This window comes from Tenrec ecaudatus, chromosome 4 (genome assembly GCF_050624435.1).
Source record: "Tenrec ecaudatus isolate mTenEca1 chromosome 4, mTenEca1.hap1, whole genome shotgun sequence".
Lineage (NCBI taxonomy): Eukaryota > Metazoa > Chordata > Mammalia > Afrosoricida > Tenrecidae > Tenrec > Tenrec ecaudatus.
In genome coordinates, this window is record NC_134533.1 from 153,472,006 (window position 1) to 153,489,364 (window position 17,359).

The 17,359-nt window shown below is 46.2% G+C and overlaps 1 protein-coding gene across 2 annotated transcripts in view; it reads right to left on the reverse strand.

Moving 5' to 3' along the window:
• Positions 1–17,359, reverse strand: part of PLCH1 (phospholipase C eta 1) — a 227,197-nt gene that overhangs the window by 36,778 nt on the left and 173,060 nt on the right. For both annotated transcript variants that reach the window (XM_075548867.1, XM_075548866.1), the window contains exon 11: positions 1,935–2,096. In XM_075548867.1, the coding sequence (XP_075404982.1) occupies positions 1,935–2,096 (162 nt within the window). The remainder of the gene's footprint in view (positions 1–1,934; positions 2,097–17,359) is intronic.

The window sequence follows — 17,359 nt, forward strand, 5'->3', positions numbered from 1 at the left end:
AGAGATAGCCACATATGTGGAATAAAGAAACGAGAGAGAGAGAGAGAGAGAGAGAGAGAGAGAGAGAGAGAGAGAGAGAGAGAGAGAGAGAGAGAGAGAGAAGAGAGAGAGAATTCCCATAGAGATTAATCAAAGATGCAGTTGAGGAAAATGCAGTCCATGGTCTTGTTGGCAGTCACTCCTTAACCAACTAAGTGGCAAGGAAGTAGATTCGGGATGACACTAATAATGTAGAACGTAGGGGAGAAAGATGGAAAACACTTGGATCCTTAAAGAGACGACTGAGCCTTGAGCCTCTGGGTTAAATTCCACTCAGGAAAGAAGCTTACCCCTAACCCAGCCCAACTTCTTTCTTCCTGATCTAAGCCACTTTTAAATAAAGTTTCCTGTGTTTGCAAACTACAAAGACCTGGAGAACAGAGCAGCGGTTGAATGGCTGGCCTTTGGTGAAATCGAGAGAGCACTCACCAAGGCTATAAGTTCATTTAGACCCGAGGGTGGTGACTCCATATGCTACAGTCTGCCTGGGGAACTTTGAATCCTGGAGGGAGGTGGTAGCATCAGAGAAGGCTACCAGGAATAGAGCCAGTGGCCACATGGATCAACTATGCTCTCAATAGCCTATGATTATAAAATCACCAAGCTCAATATCATTCTTCCTTTCCCATTTATAATATTTTCCATTTCCATATTAAAAGTCTCATCAAGAGCATAAACAATTATCCTCAATAATTATTTATGACATTTCAAGTACTATACCTAGCACCAAAATAAGAAGAGTGAAACAAATAAAATAAAAAAGAAGAGTGATCAAGACTGATAAGGTTTCTTATTCTCATGGAATCTATAGGCCAGTTGAGAAGATAAACATTGAACAAGTAATTGCACATATGCTTTTAAAAATCTTCAGAAGACAGATTAAGTAAAAGCCGACCTTAGGCAATATAAGGAGAATAGTTCATCTACTCCAGGGGGCAAGGAAGATTCATTTAGGACACAGCAGTGAAGTTAAAGTTGAAAAGGCCGCGTTAAAAAGAAACCCCGTTGCCATCTGACTCTAACTCCTGGTGAGCCCACGTGTGCAGAGTAGAACTGTGCTCCACAGGGACTTCAGCGGTTGCAACCTTTCCGAAGATCCCCAGGCCTTTCTTCCAAGGAGCTTCTGGTGGATTCCAGCTGCCAGCACTTGATCCCTTGTGCCAACCAGTAACTCCTAAAAGGCTGAGGGAGGGTTAGCCAACGATCCAGGAATGAAATGTCCTAGGCAGAGGGAAGAGAAAGGCAGGCAGCCTGTACCATGTAGAGACAATGAGAGTGAGGTAGGAGGCAGTGTGATAGGGAAAAATGGAGAGATCTGAGATGGGAGAGGTAGGTAAGAGCGGAATCATCCGGGTCTTTGAAATCCCAGTGAAAGAGTGTGGTCTTTATCCCAAGTGTAATAAGAAGCCACTGACGAATTTTAAACAGTGAAGTGACATGATCGAAATTACATTTAAAAATAAGTCATGCAGGTTTCAGAACAGAGATTAGGTTGAAGGGTGGCAAGAGACACATCGTTAAGGGTTGACACGGCTAGGACACGGGCATGCAGGTGACCGAACATGGAGAGCAAGGAGGGTGAGGTATCTCATGGGCTGGAGGCTCCTCCCTCACACGAGCATGCCTGGCTTGGGAAGGCAAGTTCAGGGACACTGAGCATTTGTTCAGAGGATCCAGTGAGGCCATATGTGAGCTGTTTCCACTTCCTCACTCCATCCTAGTTTCAATGTCTCAGACAGACCATTTTGCAAGATGTCCCTTTCTCGGGTGATATGAGAACAGATACGGAAGAAGCCAACTAAGCATTTTATAAGTGGGAAATTATTAAAAACAACCCATGAGGTGTTTCTCTTTTTTGTCCTATCCAAGGACAGACACAGGTGGGAATTTCGTACCTGCTTCAGGTGCACATTTAAGCCTTCGTGAGTGGCCTTCAACAGCGCCCTCACTGTGAAACTATCAGGCTCTTCTTTGTCTCGAATTTGAGATTCTCTTAACAGTGACTCCAGTTTTTTCCTTATGAATGATTCCACCTGATGCTCAGTAGTCCCGTTGTTCTGCAAAGAATTAGGCAATGCAAATCTATTAGAATGGGCCCTTAGTTCAAGCCAACGTGCCTTTGATTATTTGCTTAGCTCTCAATTATCTGCAAAAAGTGAAGCTCATTGTTAAGCTCCTTTGGAGCCCCGTTGCCAAACCTCTAGTATTCAAGGCTACCATTTGCCATGCATTCTCCACGGGACTCAATCAACCCTCAAGAACCCTATACAGTCATATGGCCGTTCCCCTTTCAAAGGTGCAGAAACTGAGGCAGAAAAGGGAAGTGGCTGGAGGTGGCAAAGCAAGCAAGCAACAGAGTTGGGATTCAAACTCAAGACTCCAAAGCTCTTCCCACTATGCAACTTCGTGCTTTCAACACAGAGAAAGACAAGACAGTTTTTAGAAACTGTTTTCTCTAACTGCAGCAGTAAATTCTAACAAGAATGTGTCCTTAAAGGGGGGAAACAAACTTCCTTCACTGAGGGTAAAAGAAGGCTGTGGGAAATCATCTCTGGGGTTGAAGATGATACTCAGCTAATATTTCTTTCTGTCTCGGACCCACCGGATAAGCAGAAAGAACTCCGTTCTGGCCAGCCATGCTTTGTCATCGCAACTACTTTCAGATGGCAACTCATTTCAAGGGTTCTGGGCAACCCAGCGATGTTTGTGACCAGATGGTGACTCATGGACTCCGTATTTGATGACCTGGAGACAGGGCCTCTTGACCAGGTGGTCCTGCCTGGAATGGGCCCAACTTTGGCTCCCTGCTCTCTGCCTCCAGCTCCTCCCAGCTCTCTCTGGGCCACACATGTTTTTGCGAAATCTTCCGAATTGCAGCCCACCCACAGGCGAAGAAGGGGTGCTACTCCCCAGGCATAATGCTGACATTCATCGCCAGGAGTTCATTCCAACCGCAAATCTGTCACTAAGATAGCCTTGCCTTTGAATGCTAAAGAAGGGCTAGGAGGTTTTCCAGTAATGTATTCATTTTCACAAAATCCTGTCTGAGCAAAGCAACAGAGATACCCTAAGGGAAATGAAACACACACACACACAAAACCATCCAACTGGGTTATTGAATCGCCCTGTATTAATACAGAATGTATTCATGTACCCTTTAACATACCCAGTGTAATGAGGTGCTTTACTGCCCCGAAAGGCCGCAGGCCCAGGCGGCCATACAGAGAAGACTAGAGCGAGGGGCACTGGTGGCAGGGGCCAGCACCCGCCTGGCTCGCAGAGGCGTGGGCTGAACTATCCCACTCTGCTCTGCGTGGGCATCCTAGGACAGCCCCCACCAGGCTCCACAGAGATCTGAGAAGGGACGCTGCCTTCCTTTCAGGGCGGCCAAGAAGGCCTTGAGGAAAAGGTAGGACTTCAACGGGGCTCTGACGGGTCACTTGGATCTCAACAGTGAGGGAGAGGAGAGCTTTCCTGTCGCTCACAGGTCTGGCAAAGGTTTGACGTGAGGAAACCATGCTCTATCAACCAGGGGAGCAGATTCGTTTCCTAGAGCAGGAAGTTCCTGGGGAGAGAGAATGGCAGGGAAGGCCAGAAAAGTACTTTGGGGACAGCGTCCAGAGGGACTTGAAAGTCAGAGTGGTGGGGCAGCTGAAAGTCTCTGTGTCGGGAAGTGCCCCAGTTGTACTTGGCAGTGGATGCAGCAAGAGCAAGGTGTCTGCAGACGGTGCCTCAGCCCCCTGGTGCCCCTTGGAAGCACTGTGTCTGCTTACTGTGATGGTTCGGGGGCGGGGGGGGGGGTGAGTGAGGAGACAGGATTTAAGAAATATTAATAAGACACAATCCCCACTCCCGCAGATCCCTCAGTTTGTGGAGATGACAGATACGTCCATGGATAATTACACAGAGGGGATTTGGGTGGCAGGTGTGAGGGGTAACATGGGCACCTCATCCAACCTTAGGAATTTGGGAGAAACTTCTGGGAACAAGTGGCACCTGGGCCAAGTCTTAAAAGTTAAGCATATTAAGCTTCCTAGGGCTGTCATATCAAATTACTATAAGCTGGGCTTCTTCAGACACCAGGACTTTACTCTCTCATAGCCAGAAGTCCGAAATCAAAGTATGGGCAGGGCCATAGCCCTCGGAAGGTTGTAAGACAGTGGTTCTCAACCTTCCTAATGCCACAACCCTTTCATACAGTTCCTCATGTTGTGGTGACCCCATATGTGGACACATCTGCACAGCAGACCCGCCTGGAAATGACAGAAGAGCGGTGTCTCGGTTCCTAAGACTATCGGAAATATGGTTTCAGGTGACCCCTGTGAAAGGGTCCTTCGACCCCGCAAAAGGGTCAGGACCCACAGGTCGAGAATTGCTGCTGTAAGGGGGAAAATGCTCCCTGGCCTCCTCCCATTTCTTGTGGTTCTAAGCAGCCACAGGCCATGACAGCATAACACGAATCGCTACATAACACATACATGAACTGTTCATGTATGTTCCCCTGGCCTGTCAATGTCCCCCTCTTACAAAACCCCACACCAAACCAATCCCACTGCCACCCAGCTGGCTCTGACTCGTGGCGACACTAGAGAGGGGTTCCTCACTAAGGCACTGGGCTGAGTAGGTTTAGGGGATCGCATTCTAACCCATCGGCATGGCGATGGGGGGGGATATGGTCCCGTCTACATCTGAACCAAGACAACGTTGTATGAATTTTCTTGGGTTAAGATAATTACTGCAGGTCCTCATTTATGAGACTGGTTTCATTGAGAAATTCTTGATTTTGTGAGAAATCTTCTCAATTCCTTATTAGGTCAAAGCATGATCACATGATATGAAATTTAGGGCCCACCTAGTTAGCGCAGGATGCTCTCATCCGGAGACCTTTGACTTACCGTATATACTTGAATATAAGCCGACCAGTGTATAAGCTGAGGTCCCTAATTATTACCTGGGAAACCAGAAAAACTGATTGACTCAAGTATAAGTCTAGGGTGGAAAATGCAGAAGCTATTGGTGAGTTTCAATAATCAAACCAAATGAAAATAAAATTACCAAAAATTGAGACATCAGTGGGGTAATGTATTAAAATATTTATTTTAAATAAAAAACAAATAAAAGTGGAGACCCAAGGCCCAAGTGTCGGCCACTGGAGATCCCCTCATAGAGGGGCTTAGGAGAGGAGATGGGTCAGTCAGGGTGCAAGGTAGTACCGACGAAGAGCACAGCTTTCCCCCAGATCCTGGATGCTTCCTCCCCACAACTACCATGATCCGAATTCTACCTTGCAGGGCTGGATAGGGCAGAGGTTGTACACTGGTACATATGAGGGCTGGAGGCACAGGGAATCCAGGGTGGACGATACCTTCAGGACCAAGGGTGTGAGGGGCGATGCTGGGAGAACGTAGGGTGAGTGGGTTGGAAAGGGGGAACTGATTACAGGGATCCACTTGTGATCTCCTCCCTGGGAGAGGGACGACAGAGAAGGTGGGGGGGGGGGAGACTCCGGATAGAGCAAGATGTGACAAAATAATGATGTATAAATTACAAAGGGCACATGAGGGAGGGGGGAGCGGGGAGGGAGGGGGGAAAAAAAGAGGACCTGATGCAAAGGGCTTAAGTGGAGAGCAAATGCTTTGAGAATGATTGGGGTGGGGAATGTATGGATGTGCTTTATACAATTGATGTATGTATATGTATGGACTGTGATAAGAGTTGTATGAGCCCCTAATAAAATGTTTTAAAAAAAAGAGGAGAAAAAAATGATTAGGGAAAAGAATGTACAGATGTGCTTTATACAATTGATGTATGTATATGCATGGACTGTGATAAGAGTTGTGTGAGCCCCTACTAAATTGTTTTAAAAAAAACAAAAAACAAATAAAAGGACGACAAGTCATTTAACATTAGTAAACCAGCACAGTAAGTGGACAATATGTTCAACAAAAACAATAAGGTATCAACAATGATACCTTAAGAGTACTTTTCCCTGAGCTAAATCAGAAAATAAACTAAAATGTAAAGAGTTAAAATCCTTCAAAACTGGATTCCTCATCATCATCCGTATCCCAATGCAGAGCTTCAGCTGGTGTGAGGTCATCATAGACACTGTCCTCACTGAGATCACCGTCATCACCATCACTGCTGTCATTTTCATACAAAGCACAGTCTTCACTGCCATCCATAGCATTACTAATGCTACATTTCTGGAAGACACGTCGCACCATGTCTTCTGGAATGTCTTCCCATGCATCTCAAACCCACTTTGCTATTAACTCTACGTCAGGCTTCATGAAATTTCCTCCTTTTGTTAGTTGGGCTTGACCAGATGACATCCATTCATGCCACATCCTTCACACACAGTCTTTAAAAGGCTTATTCAAAGATACATCCAGAGGCTGCAGTACAGATGTAAGCCCACCTGGAATAACGGCTAAAGTAACTTTACTAGATTTTGCCAATTTTTTTATGTCATCCGATAGGTGGGCTCTGAACATATCCCAAGCAAGTAACGATGGCTTTTTCTTTAAGGCTGCTCCTGGTCATTGAGTCCAAATTTCTTCCAGCCTTTTTTTATTCCGTCTTCAACCATCCACACACAGTAATTCTTGGTGGGAAATTGATCTTCATAGGCAAGGTCTTTCTTTTAAAATAATGACAGGGTGCAGCTTAGTTCCATTAGCCAAACATGATAGAACAACTGTAAAGTGTTTTTTTTTTAATTTCCTGTGGTTTTGAGAAAAATGGTTTTTTCTCCTAAACTTGCCACAGTTCTGTTGCTTGGAAGATCAAAAGTCATGGCAGTTTCATCCATATTCCCAATATCTGCCAGGTCATAATTATAAATTCTTCTTTATTTTATAATAAATGACTGGAATGACATAATTTTTTCTTCAAGGTCTTATGGCAATTTATGGGAAATCTTTGCTCTTTGTCTCAAACATAGTAGGCCAAACCTATTCATGAAGTGGTACACCATCCTGCTGATGCAGCAAATTTTTCAATGCCTGGTGCTTTATATTTGTCATCCTTAGCCATTTGTAGAGCACATATGTGATTCCCATGGGTGTTATGATACTCCATAACCCATTTATGCAATTCACTCTCTAGAGCCCCATAAAAAGACGTTAAATCATGACAAGCTTTTTTAGCTTTAGGAATCTGTTCCAAGTCAGCCTTCAATTTCTGCCACTCCCTCACTTGCTTTTCGCCAACACAGAATTCCCTACTTGCAATACTGTTATTGCTCTCTTCTGTTCTTGACACAACCTTCATTTTGAAACCAGCCTCATATGAATGGTGTTTTTGTTTTGGTTCAAGAGTATCCATTTCTAATAGGATAAAAAAACAAGACTTTGAAAAAGAACTTTCTTGGTAATGCCACCCCCGCCCCCATCCCTGTGGCCTGTTAGCCAGGAAGGGGGCGGGGGGAATCCGTGTGGGCAGGGGATGTGGGAAGTGATTTAACACAGAGACCAGAGGGGAGAGATGGAGCGCAGTCACAGACACATCCTTACCAGTTCAGCTGCAGGTGTAAGTGAATCACTATGGGTGCTTCTGCAAATTGGAGCCGTCCACGTCATAGGACAGCTCTGATTGGTTAGATATGAGTAAACATTCAAAGCCCTGCAGTGTCAGCGGGGCTTTGAATGAACAGCGGAGGAACGGCAATCACCGCAAGATAACGGATGCTCGGCCCGTTACCTGGAGTGCGGGCAGCTAGATGTTACACCTCTCTGGGGTACCACTGACCTATGTATAAGCCAAAAAATGTGCTGAAAAACGGCTTATACACGAGTATATATGGTAATTATTTCGGCAAAGACCCTGCTCCTGAAGCCCCTTTCTGAGGTGCTCGGGTTAGGAGTTGTGTGTGCTCTTGTAAGAAAGTCCCGCAGAAAATGGGCTCACAGCCCTTAAACGTTAGAAAAATCAAGGCTAGATAGAAGCCACTGCTGCCAAGAACTACAGACTACGGGGACAGAGAGAATAGAACCACGGGGAACGGTGATGAAAAAGTGCCAAGAATATATATATATGCCAAGTGCATAAAGCTCCAGAAGCGCTGTCACATAACAGTGCTCCAGTGACCTGTCCGCCTCCTTCAGAGTAAGCACTAGGGGGAATGGGGTCTTACTCAGAGCGACACAGAGGCAGAAAGGTCTCAGACTTGCCCCCAAACACAGCCCATAAAATGGCTGAGGGGAGACTTAAACCTAAGACGTTAGAGTCTAAATCCTATGTCCTGAGACAAGACGGCAGTCGTCTTTCTTACTTCATGGGAGGAAAATGAAAAATCCCAGAGGCAAACTAATCGGCAGAGTCCCATTTGATACCTCCATGATTGCTACCGGGACACCGGATCCTCAGCATCCCTCTGTGGACAGCAGTCGGGAAGGTCTCAGGTAAGGTCAGAAGCCAATCCAAGAAAAGAACTTCAGGTCTCGACCTCCCAGTGCATTTGCTCCCTAGAGCCACGCCTGTCAGGGGTGCGTTTGTGAGGAAGGACAGAAAGATAAAGCGTGCAGGAGCCCCTAGTGTGCCCAGTGTCACAAGATGCCCCCTACCAGCACTGCTTCCCTGGCTGGCTCAGGGCGTCACAAAGAGTCAGAGGCAGTGGAGAGATGACCCGTGGCCATTATGCCAAGATACACTCCCCAGCAACAAAGCAAGACTAAAAATATAAAGCCGGGGCCGGCGTGCGCTGGCTAAATAATGAAGGTTTCCTACAGAGGCTATAATTATTCACTTCACATCCTCTAAACCCCAGGAGTTGCTGAAAGAATGATATTTCTGCCGGTTGGCCTTTTTCTTCTCTGTGGCTTACAGAGCAGGGAAATTAGCAGCCGTGGAGAAGAGATACAATCTTGACTGGGGTTTCATAAATATATTCTCCTTTGGTCCCGAATTCGATAGCACAAGTGAAAGGACACTTGACCTCTCGCCCTGTGAGTCGGTGTGAGTCTGCACAGCTGAAAGGCATATGCATCCTGCTCGATTGTTCCTTGGGCCAGGAGGAGGTGGGGGTGCGCTGGCTGGGAGTGCCGGGTAGCTAGTTTAAATGGTCAGTAGTATCTCTCAGCAAGGCTGGTGCTTTTTTTTCCCCATCAGTGTGGTAAATTTGATTAGGAACCTCTGCACCACAAATAAATAAAAAGTCAACACCCATTTTTTCTTTGTCTCCAGCATGAAACTGCAGGGTCACTGGAAGAAGAGAGGGAGGCTGCTGCCACTGAGGAGGGGCCCTTTCAAACAGTGGTCCCCGACTCCAGAGCGCGTCAAAATCCCACGGGCCCAACCACAACTCAGACGAGTGACATCGCACTCTCCGGCCTGGGTCACCGGCATCCCCATGGACAGCCCAAAGTGAGGGCCTCTGCTTTAAAAACACTGGTGTAAAGCAAATCATCCGAGCCTCGGGTGTGGTGGTGTACACTCTCGACTTGTTATGTACTAAAGGGACACGTTTCTTTAGAAAACAAGGAATACCTCTGGCATGAAGACTAAGTAAGCCCATGCCCTGTGAAGCCCCTGGCTCATGATTTGTGCTCAATAAACATTCGTTCTCCTCCATCCCAGGTGTCTTCCTTTTTAACCTCTGGGCTAGCGTGCGGAGACAGGAAGTACAACACACTAGCTTCCATGTGTGGATAACTGAGGGAGCCCTGGGTAGCACTGCTGGGTGACCACTGGACTGCCAACTTGAGGGTTCAAGCCCACCAGCCGTCCCACAGGAGAAAGACGAGGCTGTCTGCTCCTGTAAAATGAGTGACGACGTCTTAGAAACTCCCTAGAGGGCTGCTGTGAATTGGAATTAAGTCGAGATGGTAGTAGGTTTTGTTTGGTGAGTTATAGCTTTCCAAGCTCATTACCCAAAAGAAGAACGGTCTCTTCTAGCCATCAGGATGTGGGCAGACACCCCTGCCCTTTCCTCTCTGCTGCCCACTCCCTGCACTGACTGTGAACATGTCCGTGTGTTCAAAGACCAACTAACCTCCATGAATGATCAGCGTGCAGCTACTGCAATCCCTGTCTGTTGACCCCAAATCAGGCACTAGACAGTGCTCTTAAGCTTTAGGCAACATTGGCTTATTTGGGAGCTCTAGTGGTGCAGTGTGTTACTGTCAGGAGCTAGTTTAAGGGCAGGGATTGTCTTCTCCCATGCCTGCAAAGGCCCCCACAGAGGAGAGTGGGAGGAAATCAGGCAACCATGAGACACCTACGAAGACCCCAAACTGAGCATGCTCATACTCAATTCCCCCGAGCCAGGTGAGAGGTACACCTGGGCAGTCCAAACTAGGCCCAGGCTCGTGACATCACCCAGGTGGGCTTAACCTAGCCAATGGGGTCAACCAATACCATCAACCATGCCTCCCTGGCCAGAGGTTCGAAATATCCTGGCTGTGGGAAGGCTGCTCTCTCTTACCCTGCTCCTGGTCAGTGGCAGGACGGAGAGTGGGGGCGTACACGCACCACCCAGGCATGCCCCCTTGGGGCTCACTTGGACCTGCTTGGGACCCACATGCACCTGCTCGGGGCCCACAGCTGTCTGACCTCCGTGCCCTCTTGCCCCTTGCTCCCTCAACCCCTTGTCCCTGGAACCCCCCGCCCAGTTCAGCACCGGTGGGTGCTCTTTCCCACAAGGCTGCTCATGTCCGCTTGTGAACCCTTTAGAGACTGTAAAACCTGCAACTTCTCCTGTCCTCCAGAACCCACTTGGATCACAAAACGGGCTTCGCGGTGAGTTCTCTCAGCATGCGAAGCCAGCACCGAGGGACCACCCACTCAAAAGCCATAATACTACTGTTTGGGTGGCAGCAGACCAATGACTGCCACCTTCCTTGTGGACCACAGCTCAATGGAAAGAACACCAAGATCCTCACCACCGGACCAACAGGTAATATAGCGATCGATGGAGAAAGGAGTGAAATTTTTGGGATCTCATCTTGCTTAGATTCACAACCAATGTTCTGGGATCAGCAGCCAAAAAATCAAGGAATGTATTGGGTAAATCTGCGCACGAGACCTCCATAGAATGATGAAGGGCAAGAGTGTCACTTCGAGGAGGCATTTTCAGCAGTCTCACATGCATGTGAGAGTTGGACATTGAATAAGGAAGACCGCAGACTACTGGACGGACCATGGACTGCCACAAGAACAGATGCACCTGTGGTGGAAGAAGAACAGCCAGAGCGCTCCTCAGAAGCAAGGATGGAGAGACTTCTTCTCATGTACGTCAGACAGTTCCTGAGAAAGAACGCCATGCTGGTAAAGTAGAAAGCTGCCGAAAAGAAGGAGGGTCCTCAACTACAGAGAGAGCCACCATGGCTGCAACAATGGGATCCAGTCTAGCAATCGGGATGAAGCCACAGGACGGGGCAGGGTTTTGTTCTCTTGTGCAAAGGGTCACCATAATTGGAACTGGCTCCATCCTACCAAACACAACTTTTAAGTACATTTCTGTGTAGCGTGTGCACTTCAGAATCGCGCAGAGAGTTATAGCTCAGGAGTACTTGTTAACCCACGAGCCCTGACATGGGAATAAAGTTAAGTACGGAACCAAAGTCTATTGGATTGTCACCACCTCTAGTCTTCTAAAGCTGCCCACTGATATGTGTAATGTTTTGATAGTGGGATGTAACAAAAGTGCCCGGGAAAGAGAGAAGAAAAAAAAAAAAAAAGCTGAGCTGCTAACTGCAAAAGCAACCGTTTGAAACCACCAGCTGCTCCATAGGAGAAAGATGAGGCTTTTTACTCCCAGAGCTACAGTCTCAGAAATCCACAAGGGCAGTTCTACCCTGTCCCACGGGATAGACGTGGATGGAATTGGAATGGCAGTGAGGCTTTTTTAATAGGTTTGCTTAGTCTTTGTGCTAACTTTATTTCTTTTTCTTTTCCCTGATCGAATGCATACAAACAAACCCCAGGCTGTGAATGATTTGTATTACCAACTAGGAGCAGTTGCTATCTTTGAAGTATAGAAGCCTATTGATCAAGTTGTCTCCCAATTGGAGTCTGATAAAAATCTAGAATTTGTATCCATCTTGAGTTTCACAATGCTTTCCAAACAGCAGCAAGCAATGTTTTGAATGAAACAGCAGCAAAGATCTTCAGGAAGATCAGAAGCTAGACATCTGAACTCCAAGCTTCTCAAGGTTGTAAATCTGCTGCTTCTCTCGCTCAGCCGATGAAGACACCTTTAGAGTCAGCTGAGGCACCCCGCTCCCAAAGAGTGAGCACAGCCCATAAAAGTGGCAGTCAGCCTCTGAGGTATTAGTACTATATCCATTTAGAAGACAAGATAAAGAAACTAGACGCAGAGAGATCGGTGTGCTCCCCAGGTTCAGACGGTTAGGAACTGGCAGAGACAGACTTGGAATCGATCTAGTCTTGCTCCAGAGACATATGTTTAATGATTGTGTGAAACAGCCTTTGATCTGTCCCTCTACGGGTATGCCAGCCAACCCTCAACTCACCCCTCTGCTTACTCAGTCCTCAGTTAGCAGAATGTGAATTCAAGTCAACTTGTTTTTCATTATTTGCTTCCTGTGTGATGAGTGAGTCTCTAGCTAGGTAAACTCCTCCAGGAGATGCCAATTTGAGAACTCGTACATAACTAATAATCATCACTGTGATCGAGAATGACCTATGTATTTTTCCTCATCTGCATTAATCACATCAACTGGAAAGACAATGGCAGTTGCAGGTGGTTTGTTCCACGTGATCATACTTATATGATGTAGAATGAATAAATTTTTTCATTAAAAAAATCAAGATAAAATTGCTGATGCACCGCTCATTACGCCATCAGGAGGAAGAACTCCCCGATCCTCATCTGAGACCAATAGACAGTGTCATGAGAAATGGAGCAAAGCTGGAAAGTGCCCAGGCTGCCATCCCGACTGGATCTGTAACAATGCTCATGGCATGGAAGCGATGGCCAAGAAAGCAAGTGAGGCCTGCACTGGGCTGGCCTGATGCACAGAACCTCCTTAACGTGCTGAAGGAGCAGACTTCCCTTTGAGGAAGTGAGGCTGACTCATGGGAAAGCTGAGCACGGAGTAAGGAGGCCCACGGAAGGATTGGTGCATCTGAGTGACGGCCTGGCCAAGAGTGCTGAGAGCACCGTGAACCGCCAGAAGAACAAGTCAGTCTTCCTTAGAAGCAGCACCGCCAGAATGCTCCTAGGAGGTGATGGTGGCAAGCCTTCCTCTCATGCTTTGGACAAGCTACCTGAGCGAGCAGTCTCAGGGAATGATAACCAGCGTAGTCAAGTAGAGGGCAGCTGAAAGGGGGGAGCCCTCGAGAAGCAGGGCGGCCACAGCAGGCTCCTACATAACCACAACTGGGAGGGTGGCCGCACACCTGACACCAGTCAAACCCCACACCAAGCTCAGAGCCGTTGAGTCACTGAAGACCCATAGCGACCCCTTGGGGGTTTCTGGGACTGGGGCTGTTTACGGGAGCAGAGGCCCCATCTTTCACCTGCCACCACTACCACCACATAACTGACAGCCATTCCATCCATCAGCTGTGCACCTGCAAGCAGCATCCCAGAGACAGCACTGGTCTCGGTTTGCCTGGAGCAGCAAAGGAAGAGGAAGCGCGGCTAATTGCCTCCAAGAGCAACTAGCGCTAGGCCTGGGCAGAGAACAGAATTAGACAGTAAGTCCCCGCCACCACCACACAGCGTTCTGATCAAGCATTCCGTAGAAGACTCCTGACCAAGAGAGAGAGTGCAGAACAGATTTCCAAATGACCACAGAACCCACATTCTCTGGAGCCATGGAGGCAGAACAAACCCCTGAAATCATGACCTGAGATCATTTTTAAACTTTAAACCAAAATTGTTCCTAAGTCTTCTTAAAGCCATGTGCTAGTTTAGCTCAGTTAGTAAAGAATGCCTTCTTGTGCTTTTTTTTTTTTTTTTTTGATGTGAGGGGGATAGTGCATTTGGAGTTCGTTCCACCAGGTCAGACTGTTAATCAAGCTTTCTATTTAGAGGTCCTGAAGAGATTGCGTAACAGTGTGCGATAAAAAAGGCCTGGTTCGTTGGGAGGAAGCGGATCTAGGGGAACTGATATCAAAAAACTCAAAAGGAAATAAAATGTTTCTAAACTGATTATAGCAGCAACTGTACAATTTTACTTGAACTATTGGGATGATGGATGTTATGACATCTGTAAGAGCTCTCAATAAAAACAGGAATTAAAATAAAATTTAGCTTCCTCCCCCCAACTACCATGATCCGAATTCTACCTTGCAGGGCTGGATAGGACAGAGGCTGTACACTGGTGCATATGAGGGTTGGAGGTACAGGGAATCCAGGGTGGATGATACCTTCAGGATCAAGGGTGTGAGGGACGATGCTGGGAGAGTGGAGGGTGAGTGGGTTGGAAAGGGGGAACTGATTACAAGGATCCACATGTGACCTCTTCCCTGGGAGAGGGACAGCAGAGAAGGGGGGAAGGGAGACTCCGGATAGGGCAAGATATGACAAAATAACGATGTATAAATTACCAAGGGCATATGAGGGAGGGGGAAATGGGGAGGGAGGGGGGAAAAAAAAGAGGACCTGATGCAAGGGGCTTAAGTGGAGAGCAAATGCCTTGAGAATGATTGGGGCAAGGAATGTATGGATGTGCTTTATACAATTGATGTATGTATATGTATGGATTGTGGTAAGAGTTGTATGAGCCCCTAATAAAACGTTTAAAAATAAAAGAGGAGAAAAAAATGATTAGGGAAAAGAATGTACAGATGTGCTTCATACAATTGATGTATGTATATGCATGGACTGTGATAAGAGTTGTGTGAGCCCCAATAAATTGTTTTAAAATAAATAAATAAATAAATAAAATTTAAAAAATCAAGATTTCCTCAATGAAACCAGTTTAATAAGTGATAGACTATCGTGGCTATGTTAGCTCTACATAATTCATACAGCTGTGGTCTTGGACAGCAATTCAAAAACACCAACCCTATTTTCCTGTTCGATAAAATACTAGAAATGATCATTTATCCCCCACCCCCATAGTTGTGGGGTCACAGTGAGATCCTGTAATAATATGTACCACATGCACAGCCCTGGCACTTAGTTAGGGCTCAGTCAATGTGAGGTCTTTAGAAGCTGGTTTCAGCTGTGCTATTAACCCACCCATTGCCGCTGTGTTGATTCTAACAGCTATCCAACATAGGGTTTCCCAGGCTGTAAATCTTCAGGAAAACATACAACCTCATCTTTCTCCCAAGGAGCAACTATTAGGTTTGAACCACCAACTTTGAAGTTAGCAGTCCAACATAAAAAGTAATATTATTATGGAGTTAAGAAGCATACATTTAATTTTTTAAGAGTAACAGTTCTTCATATACTTTAAGAAGAAGGATAAGCATTGCCTGAAGTGAAGATGAGTCTGGGAATATACATCTGAATATAGATGTTTTTACATGACAGCGTAAGTGCATGCTTTCAAGTCCCCTACTGTGCCAATGATAGATGAGATTCTAAAAGAGAGAGATGGCATCATCTTGGTGAAGAATAGCATAAAGAACATCTCTGAAGATTGTAAATATACCTGTGCTCCACATCCAAAGCAGACAGATGAGGATAAAAAGTTTCATCTTACACTGTGATAGAGAGGAGCCCTGGTAGGGTAGAGGGCTATTCACTGAGCTACTAACTGCAATGTCAGCAGTTCAAACCTACCAGTGGCTCCCTGGGAGAATAATAAAGCTGTATACCTCTGTAAAGATTTAAAGTCTCAGAAACCACCCTGTCCTATAGGACCACTGTGAATGGACTCTACGGCAGGGAGTTGGGTTGTTTAGTGTCCTACAGACCAAAGCACTGCCTACACTATGGAAGATTAGAGCTGGCCTCACAATATGTAGCCAAGGGTCTCAAAGAAAAAGAGGGGACAGAGGGATTCTTTGCTTATGAAAGGAAGCCATTTTTTAAAAATCTACTACACAGAAGAGATAAAGTTTAACATCAAAAGAGGCAGGAGATTCGCATGGTGATTGATCTGCGATAGGTTTAGCATCACAATGGGAAGGAGCCCTGAACCATAGATATAAGTTGTGGCAAGGAACCTGGGGAGCAAGAGAAACAGACAATTGCTCTGCAGATAGAGGGAGAGTGGGAGGGAAAAAATAATCCAATCCAAATGGATCCTTCAATTCCAGATTCTTAAACCCAGGAAAAAAGTTATCAGTGAAGGGAAAAAAAATGTCAATGAATGGAAAAGAAACCCACCCTCTTATTTTAGAATAACTATATTTAGACACCTAACTGTGTGAAAAAACCTAATCCCAGAAAAAGACCGTGAGTCTCAGAAACCATAACAAGAAGAAATTAAATGAAAATAAGCATCTACAACAAAGAGCCAAGGAGATGGCTTGACACCCCGGCCGTAGCCATGGTCCCCCACACAGCAGCTGTGCAGGATGGCGTGGGCCCAGACAGCGCTGCAATCTGTTGTGCACAGTGTCGACATGAGTCCAAACCGGCTCAGGGTCACTAACAACTCAACAAAGAACTGGTTCTAACGTTTGTAAATAAAGAATGCCGTCAATGACATTTTTTAAATAGCTAGAATAAAGTCTACATCACACACAAAGAGAGAGCCAATACATTGAAAAAGAATACATTATAGCACCCAGGAGAAGCAGAAAGATAAAGAAAATATTGCCGAATAATTAAGAGATAAAGATAATAGACTGAGTGGTTGCTGCATAGTTGTAGCAGGACTTCTAGAAAAAGAAAGCCGAGCAAATGGCATAGAAACAATATTCAATGGGGGTGGGGGATGGCTAAGAATTTTCCAAAACCAAAGAAATCATGAGTCCTCTAGTAGGAATTACATACTATGTGATGAATAAGAAAATAAATAAATCCACTTCCGGTCACTGAATAGTAAATTTTCAGCTTGACAAGTACAGAAAGGAGTTATCCACAAGGAAAAAAACAGACTGACAATCTCTCCTCGGGAACAAGAGTTCCCAGAAGACAATAAAATGATGATTTTAAGAGAAGGGGATAGAGGCCTGCGGGGGTGCGTGAGTCAAGCACTCGGTTACAGGGGAAAGATGGGCGATGCAAAGCCACCTGGAGGCACCTCCAGAGACGGGCCCTGTGCTCACACAGCCGGAAACCCCAAAGGACCAGAGTAGTCTGCGCACAGGGGGGTTGCCAGGAATCACAATCAACTCACGGCAACTAACGATAAACGGATTATTACATACATCAAAGTGCATGTGCACAATCTATTACGCCTGATGTTTAGCATGTGAACTCTTTGGCAGGGCAGGGAGACGAGCC